This window comes from Jatropha curcas, chromosome 3 (assembly GCF_041381405.1).
Source record: "Jatropha curcas cultivar XTBG-Jc1 chromosome 3, XTBG_Jcur_1.0, whole genome shotgun sequence".
Taxonomy (NCBI): domain Eukaryota; kingdom Viridiplantae; phylum Streptophyta; class Magnoliopsida; order Malpighiales; family Euphorbiaceae; genus Jatropha; species Jatropha curcas.
The window spans coordinates 28,171,611-28,181,533 of NC_143153.1; the positions used below are offsets into that span (position 1 = coordinate 28,171,611).

Genomic DNA, 9,923 nt, shown 5'->3' on the forward strand with positions numbered 1-9,923 from the left:
ATCCGAAAAGAAATGAAAATCACAAAAAATTTTCTCCACCCATTTCCATTCATGAACTTTAATCTTTTTTTGTGAAATATCAAATATAAAGAATAGGGTAATAATACGAGGGCTTGGCATATCTTTGAGAAGATATAGAATGGAAGAGGGCATTCATAAGAAGGAAGAAAGCTACTTTAAAGTGCAAGTCATTAGTTAAAATAGGCATATGCAGAAATGAGGGCGCGCGTGTGAAAAGAGCAACCAATTAAAAGACTAAAGAGTTTCCTGTTTGGGTTTACTAAAGCACTGCTTTGTGGTTCGAAATCACTGTTCTTAATCATGCGCTTATCTTCTAAAGTAGATTAGATTAATGGATTTGATGACTTTTATTTCTCGGAGTAAGCAATTTCACTGCTGTATTGAATCATTGCTCTTTGCTTGCCTTGCCATTATTCTCTTCTCATCATCTTTTATAACCCAACAAGAAACTCTTTTGCTCATCACTATTTGCTCTGTTTTTAGGTCCAAAAAACACTATTCTATAGCTTATGGCCTATCCCGAAACTTTTTAGGGTAATTTCACGTGGTTTAAATAAATTTAAAATAGAGTTTAAGTTTAACATGAACTATTAATATTGTTGGTGATATAGAATAATAAATCGGGAAAAAATATTTAAAAAATCATTGCAATCATAAAATGTCACTTATATAGAAAGAAAAACTCTTAAAACGGCAGATATTAGAAAATGTAGAAATATTATTTATTTTGGATTCTATTATCTATCATTTGAATTGTCATTAATTTAGTAAAGATTTTAAAAATAAGAAGGATATATATATAAAATTTAGTGATGGATGAGTTTTTATGTTATAGTGAAATATAAAATTAAAGAATTGGATTAATTGAGAGTGATGACAAATTTATAATAGAACAAAGAGTACAAAAATTGATGCAAATGTTCATAAAAATTTGAACCACATATGATGATGAATATGGGGTAAAGGCTTTCAATTTCAAGCAAGAAATTTAGTGTGAAAGAGGTTTTGGTGTATGGAAGAGAGAGTATCTTCCATTTAGGTGCCAAGCTTGATGTTAGTGGAGGAAGCATTTTACAATGTCAGCCCATATTTAGTATGTGATTGATTTCTTAGCATTCGCTTTTTTTTTTCACTAAATTAAACAAAAAACACTCTCCATGCTTCATGCTTACCCCTGTGCCTGTGCCTGTGCCATTAACATTTCCATAACCTACAACCTCTTTTTGCCCCCTTTCTTCACTCACATGCAACCAACATTCTACATCTTTTTAATATTATATATATAATATATTTGAGAATTTAATAACTTGTTAAATATATTTTGTCAATGAAGTTAATTTAATCGCGAATTTCATTGCAAAGGATGCTGTCTCAGGTTTCAGAGGTTTTCGTGTTTTAGAGTTCTCTTCTTTAAAAGCTAATGAGTTTTTTAGAGTTCATATTGTTGAGTTATTTAGCTTCGTAGAAGTTAAGTCTTATGCACGAGTTTAATTCCCTCCTTTGAATTAAAAAATATATATATATATTGTCAATGAAATTTAGTCCCTAAATTATTTGAAATTAAAATCAATTATAATTTGGTCCCTAAATTATTTTTCTCTTCTTCATTTTTTTTAACTGGGGCCCTTTTGTAAATGTTCATGATCAAGAAGGATTAACTTTCACATGAAACCTATATAATACTTTGATACAAGGTTTGAAAGAAAAGGAATTGAATTAAAGAAAAAAGAAAAACAAAAGCAATTATGAATAGGAGAGTTAAGAAAGAAAGGAAGAAACCTTTTATGAAGAAATCTGTAATGCCAAATGTCAACTAAACCAGTAGTAGTGGGTGATGGAGATGTCAGGTCAGGAGAGACAACCACAGTTATGTCATATGTGTGTTTTGTACAATCACAACTGTTTTTTGAAAAACACCCAATTTCTATTTTATTGTAATAAATTAATCTTTTATATCTTATTCAAAGTGCTTCCCATCCATAATAAATAAATTTTTTCACATTTTTAATTATTTCCTCTATATACTAATAAAAATAGTTCATCAAAACATATCAACTTATTCCATAAATGCATAAATGATATTGTGTTACCTCTAACACAATAATTAAATTATCTGACGTTTTTCTCATTTTATTTCTAACCTGTGCTATTTATACATTTCTATCGAATATAATAATTTTTATTTTTATTTAATCTTGTATGGTCCACGTTCATTTTAATATCATCATTTCTACGACATTTATTTTATAAACATATTGAACATTTGAGATGAATTAGTCACTTTGTATACAATGTCAATTTCTACGCTATTCTATGAAATTTGATTTTCACTTTATTATGTTTTCCTTTTGCGAGCGTATCTATAATAATCCAAATAAAAAAATATTAAAGAAATTTGGATTACAATAATTAGTCTTCTTTAACTTACAAAATTATACGATTAGTCAATTTTTTTTTACTTATATTAAATCAATTTTTGATAAAATCTCATTAATCATATATAATAATAATAGTTAACTGGTTGAACAGCCCATTAGAAAAATGAAAAAACAAGTGAAATGAAGATGAATTTGATTATATATGTTGGTGGGTATGGCATCTGTTGGTGCAAGGAAGCTTATTATTTGGGGCCACTGTGTTTTTTTTTTTATTTTTTTTTATTTTAAGGTTATTATTTGGAGTAAATATTAAAAGGGAAAATGAAAAAAGGCTGCAAAAGAATATAGAAATGGAAATCAAGGTCGACCCACTCTTTTATTGTATTGTCACAATCCATTTTCCTTTTCCCCGCAATTCTCTCTCTCTTTCTTCTGCTGTATCGTAAAATATATTATTATCCACACACTCACTCACTCGTCATGCCAACCCTTCAAACTTTTCTCCTTTTTTTCAGGTTTTTTTTTTTTTTTTAATTTCAGTGAAAAATATTTACCGAATTAGCTTATGTATTTATTAAGAGTAAATACATATTTAATTTAATAATAAGTGACTATGGATATGTAATTAATTGTTATCAACAAGTAATTTTTTGAATATTTGGAGAAGAGATTTAAATTTGAATTTATTATTAAGTCGTATATATATTTATCATTAAATTATATCTTAATATACATTGATTAATAATTTTTGGTAAAATTAAAGACTAAATGATAGTTATTTGAAATATCAATTTCAAGGTTTTTGTTATAATTTTAATTTCGTTATATACATCAACTATATTGAAATCAAAATTGAACGAATCTAAATCATTCTCGGTGTGAGCTCACGTAAATTGAAATCGACTGCTTGTTCACCAAACGCTAAACATTGATTTATTACAATTTCACATTAGCTGGATTCTTTTACTTAAGCCAATCGAAGAAGTACCTATATTTAAAAGCTAATTCGCAAGGCTAACATGTATGCAGATTGGCTTTCAAAGTTTACAACTAGCTTTCAGTTAGGTGTTTATATGTTGGAGATCCTCCTTTAGATCTTATTCTTTTGTTGTCTCGTGGTGTAGCGGGTTTAGCTTACATCCGTTAGTTTTCATCTTCCTTCCTTATGTTAATTTTATTGTTTCAATTTTTAAATGCTTGTGATCAAAATTTGATTAAAAAATATTAACTTCGACTCAATTGATAAAGCTATTTCTGTTACTATAATTTTTGGTATATAGATATGAATTTCTACTTTCCTTTCAAAAAAAAAAAAAAAAAAAAATACAAACATAATTATGGATTGAAAGATTAAATTTATATAAATAAATAAAACTGCATGATGATACAAACTTATTTCAGGTAAGAAAAAATATCTTTAAGGGATTTTCTTGGATTAATTAGTATGTTCTACTAATTATTTTTATTTTGTACTTAATAATTAGTATTATTTGATAATATTTAAATTTGGAAGGCAAAGGGCTGGAAATAAAAGGGACTTGCAATTTGCAAACAAGGCAGAGACCTGTGAACGTGAAGAGTATCCCATCATTACTCTCTTTCTTCTGTCAGCTGGCGGGAAACCTCTTAAAAATGTACACAATTTCTTTTTTTTTTTTTTTTTTTTTTTTTTTTTCTTGTAGACAAAGGACATATACACAAAAATATCAAAAAAACTTAAAAATACACACTCAAACCAAGGCTTTCTGCTCCAAACAAGCACAAACAAATGGATAAAAACAAAAGATCTACTCAAAAGAAGCAAAACTTAATTTCAAACCAATGAATCTTAAGTTCAAACTTAACACAAAATAGAATGCATAGTAATGTGTGGGCCAAAATTGGATGTTTGGTTTGGTATTTGTAATCTAGGTTTATTAGTATGAATTAATTTGATAACTATTAACAACTGACTGTATTAGTATTTTGAAATTGGTCAATTAAATTCAATTTTTTTTTATAAATCCCTGATATCCAAATTTATAATCAGTGACCACTTAATTTAGTTTGGAGTTTAGATACGGTTAAGGCTCTTAGCTCATTTTTATAAAATTTTTTTCATATATTCAATCAGCATTGCTATTTAAACCACAGCCCAAAGTAGTTAAATTCAATTTTAAAATCAAAGATAGAAAACAATTAGATAAAAGCATTTGATAGAGTACTTAAGTAATTAAGAACAGCTCTTGCCCTAATCAATACGGTCTCGTTTTTCACCTGAAAAATAAAGGAGTAAATGAGAAAAAGACATATAGGGGGTGGTGTGACATTCTCATAACGTGTCCATCTTTGCTATTTGGGAAGAAAAAAACAAGTGCTTGTTACTATTTGTTATTATTATTATTATTATATATAATTGTTTAAACTAAGTTAAAAATATCATTATTCTTTACGGTTAATTTTTTTTTTATTATGAAATAGACATTTTATTAGTTTAGAAATATTTTTTTCTTTCATAATCATTGAGCACAATCACCACATTGTTATTTTGATTCTTAAGAAATTGATAATATTAATTTACCCCTTAAATTTACATAAATTATGTATATATTTATTTAAAATTAACCTTTTATGTAAATATCACCTCAACTTTGCATAAAATGAACAAAAAGGCCGAATTTAAAAAATAAAAAAGTAATTTTTATATTTTAATGAAAATATTATTATCCATATTAGAGACAAAAATTATGATTTTTGGCTACAAATAATTAGAGTTTTTTGGTCATTCAATTTAAAAAGCTGCGGTTATAATTATATATAAAAAAAAAGTAATTTTTAAAATAAATTATATATCACCTCTAAATATATATATATATATAGAGAGAGAGAGAGAGAGAGAGAGAGTGATTTCACAAGTCAAAACAATTTTTATAAAAAGGTGAAAGATGACCCCATGAAGTGGCATCGAAGGATGGGTATTTTACTTGTGATCAATAATTTGGACCATTTTCTGATTTTGATGTGATTAGACTGCCATCACTATTTCTTTCTTATTATTATAAATATCAGATTTTTTTTTATTTTTTATTTTTTAGCATCTGGGAAAGGACAAAATTTGTTTCAGACCAATCATCTGAAATCAAGGGATAACAATTTTTAAGTTCATTTTGGCATTTTCTCCTAATTAGCAGTATTTTTATTCTTTTTTTCTTATCACAGGAACATTTTTAATTTCATTAGTTACAGAAACCTTCACTGATTTGACAATTCATATGTATAAATAAATTATAATAATTCATATCTAAAAATGAGTCAAGTCCAACTACATTTATGTAGTTTTTGCATCAATATTTTTCTCAAATAGTTTCTGTTCTTGTTATCAACTCTAGCCATTTTGATTTGAGTTAGCAAATTTATAATCTTGCTGTATAAAAACTTCATGCAAGCCAAAAGGTTAAAAAAACACACTCAAATATATTTACCCTCGTACCTCTATTTCTCAGAAGAAGTTGGCTATGCATGAAAGTAAATTATGCTTGAAAAATAAAACACAAACCTTTGAAATTAAATTATTGTTGCATTGGACTTGAAATCAAGTTGTAGTATTGTTTGATTGTTGTGTCGTTGAGAAGTCTTTCAGAGTCAAGTAAGTATTATCTCTTCTCCATTACTGGACCTTCTTGAACCTAGTTGAGAATGTCCTACTTCGTGTACGCTCTGAACAGAGTACACCATTATTATCTATAATAATAATAATCAACTCACCTACTTTATTTTACCCTTATATTGATTAATTAATTAAAATCTTTTAATTTAGTTTAATTTGGATTTTATCTTTTTATCTAAATCAAAACACCACATGCAAAAAGTAGTCCAACTGAAAGAAAAGGAATGGTAAATTTAAAATGGAGCAGGATGCAAGAATAGGCCCAAACAAAAGCCCAAACGAGGAAACCATTTTAGAGTTTGACTCCTCTCAACTTCAAACAGCCTACCTGCTCCTTTCATTCAGACCAATAAATAAATTGAAAGGAAGACATCCCCTCCCCCTCCAAAGATTTTCCGACAAATTTTTAAGACGTTGATGTCCTCTTCTCTTTGGTACTACTTCTTGTAAGGACTGTTAGGCGTATGTCTTCTCCTCCATCGTTGGTTAAGACTTAAGACAGAGACCTCTTACCACCGTTCAAAAATCGCGTGTCCTCCACTATCTCTTCACGAGCGTATTCTTCTCAACCGTTTCTCTTATCCTTTTTGTTTCCACGGACAGCCTAATATTAAATGCATGTTTACGCCAAACGCGCGTCACTTATGTCGGAAGTGAGCGCACGTAGGCAGCTGCCTTAAATGCCGACAATTTATTTTTTCCTAAGTAATTCCGTGTCCTAATACATATATACACACGAACACATTTCATTTTCATACCCACGCGCCCCCTCCTCCCTCACGCGCCGTCTACCATCTCTATGTTTAGACCCCACTTCCCTCCTGTCTCACAATTCAGGGTACGGCGTAATGTAAGAGCACACGATTAAAAATAGTGAATAAATAATAGATTTCAGTGTCAGTTGGCGCGTGGAATGCGCGTGGACGTCGGATTCTTTTTTTTTTTCTCCTTTCTTTTGTTTGTGCAGACTGTACCAACACCACTGCCACTACACATCAGGCTACTGGATTGAACAGTAAAACACCACTTTTACGGCGTGGTAAAAATAAGAATTACCAGCGGCTTACCGGTTGTAGCCGGTGGAAATGGGTTTTTAGAGCCAAGGGATTTGACGAACGGGAAAAGTATATCAAGAGAGGACTTAGGAGCAAAACATTTCCCTTTTGCAGAGAGTGAAAAGAATTCATGTCCACATCCTCTCAATCTTCTCTTATCTCCTTAATCCTCTCTCAACAAGAATTAGTGACTAAAGACTAAATTTTTTTTTTTTTGAATAATTTTTTATAGGGAGAGAGAAGGATGGAATTTGAGGATCAAGAAGAGCATGATGAGGAAGAAGAGATGGATTTGCCGGCGAGTTACGACTCGTTGGGAAATTCAACCCGAGTCAAAATGACGAGTTCAGGAGCTGAAACGGGTCACTCAACGAAACCCAGATATAGAGAGTGTTTGAAGAACCACGCGGTGGGGATCGGTGGACATGCGGTAGATGGGTGTGGAGAGTTCATGCCGGCCGGAGCTGAAGGAACACTAGATGCGCTCAAATGTGCAGCGTGTAACTGTCACAGAAACTTCCACCGGAAAGAAACTAATGAAACAACAAACCCCGGTGGGGGTGGAGGTGGAGGAGGAGAACTGTTTTTTCACGGTCATCCTCACCCTCATCACCTTCAAGTCCCGCAATTCACTCCATATTATAGAACTCCGGCAGGTTACCTCCACGTAGCTCCGCCACAACAACGGCCACTAGCATTGCCATCGACATCAGGAGGGCAAAGTAGGGAAGATCAAGAAGATGTGTCAAATCCAAGTGGTGGTGGATTTGGTAGCGGTGGTGGTTCTTCAAGAAAGAGGTTTAGAACAAAGTTTACGCAAGACCAGAAGGAAAGAATGTTATCACTAGCGGAAAGATTGGGTTGGAGAATTCAGAAACATGATGAAGCAGTGGTGCAGCAGTTCTGTAATGAAACTGGAGTCAAAAGGCATGTGCTTAAGGTTTGGATGCATAACAACAAGCACACTTTGGGTAAGAAACCCTAAAAATGAAGACTTGGTGAGAAATTTTTTTTCTCATTTTCTTCTGGTATCTATCTTTAGGATATTTTTAGGTAGTTTCCTTTTTTTTCTCTCTCTCTCTTTTAAATTTTAGGTTTTCTCTTCTTTTCTGTTAGTATTTTCTTGGTGATGGTGGTGGTGAGGGTGATGATGGTGGTGGTGGGTTTTTTATGTTATGTCAGTCAGGTGGGTTTTTAGAGTAGTACCCCAGAGAAGATTAATGTTGATGATGATGATGATTATGATGATGGCTATTTTTCTTTTTTTTTTTTTTTAATTTCCTTGGGTTTTATGAGTTTCAGTGGTTATTTTGCTTTGTTTTCTGCACCAAGAGTGAGTGAGTGAGTGAGCTCAACTAAGTACTATTCCCCTACTACTAAATTACATGGAAATTTGGTAAGTCAATAGAGCTTTTTGATTTCATAGGTAGTTCATTATCTGAGTCTATTGATAAGTACTCTAAACTGGGAGAAAACGATAAAGACAAAGAACATTCTTGAAGTTGATCTAGTTCTTGTAATTTTATTAAAACTCAAAACTTTTTCTAGCATTTGCATATGATACATAAGCTGCATTTTCTGTTTTTATATATTTCTCCTCTTTCTATATGCTTATTATATAGTTTGATAAACAGAAAGGTTTTTCTTTGAAAACAACTTTAAAATTTTCCTTCTCCATTTATTCAATGTGGATTTTTTTTTTTTTTTGGGGGTAGGCTTACTGGTGTTGCTGTAATCTCATACACATTTTGTTAGCTAGCTTTGATATTCTCTTCTTCTCCCTTTTTGTTTCATTTGCTTGTCTTTTGAAGGTACTTGTATAAAACTTTAATGCTCAACCAAAACTTAAGGCTTCTCACACTCCATATGGGGCCTCCTACTGGTCTGTTTTTCTGCTGCTAAGTCTTTTGCTCTATTTGCACTGCATTTGCTTTTTCAGTCATCAGACTTCTCAGATGCTGATGACGATAATATTTTCTTTTTTCAATTTCTCTTTTCTTTCTTAATATTTTTTTAAAATATTTTTATTATACATATGTAAATAATTTTCAAGATAATTAATTATTTTATAGACTGTATAATCACATGATCCATTTCAGATACAGAAGGTAAATCCCAGATGCTTGATCATTGATGGGTCACCTTGGGAAGGAAAGAAACTGAACCAAATATTTCTTGTTTTATCATTTTATGTGTCTTTATATATATACATATTATAATTTTTATATATGTTTATTTTATTGATTAATGAAAATTAAAATGTATATACTCTTGGGAAAGAAAATTAATGCATCAGCAAGAACAGTTGTATACTCTCATGGAAAATGTTGGTTAAAGTTCATGTTCGAGAAAGTCGATAGATCCAAAGCATGGTCTCTTGAATTGAAATTTCTCTTTTTTTTTTTTTTAATTTTATTTTATACATGAAAACTTATAAATAGCTTCAAAGGGAACATGTGGGCTCTCCAGCAGCAGCAGAAACTCTAAAAAATACACATCAAAGGGGCACACAGCTTTTGTCTTCAATTCTTGAAACTAATATTTCCCTTCATTTTTCAGCTTTTTTAGTGAATATACATAAATATATATAGGGAGAATCCCATTAAGATCCCCTACAGAATCTCAACTAAAATTAAACAGTTCTTGTTTGTTTCTGTTTTTCTTGAATATACATATTCAATCTTTCTTTTTTGGGTTTATTTTTTTTAATTAATTTTGATTAACAAATAAACGGTTAATAAAGGTGATGTAGAGGGAGAGGGAACCTGATTGCTTATATAAGGCAAGGTGTAAAGAAACATGGAGGTTATGTTGTTTTACCAG

At 30.7% G+C, this 9,923-nt stretch overlaps 1 protein-coding gene across 1 annotated transcript; it reads left to right on the forward strand.

Moving 5' to 3' along the window:
- The first annotated feature begins 7,172 nt into the window (after positions 1–7,172).
- Positions 7,173–8,377, forward strand: LOC105641664 (zinc-finger homeodomain protein 2). Its single transcript, XM_020682338.3, has one exon. The coding sequence runs from the start codon at positions 7,345–7,347 to the stop codon at positions 8,083–8,085; it is 741 nt and encodes a 246-aa protein (XP_020537997.1). The 5' UTR covers positions 7,173–7,344; the 3' UTR covers positions 8,086–8,377.
- The last annotated feature ends 1,546 nt before the right edge of the window (positions 8,378–9,923 follow it).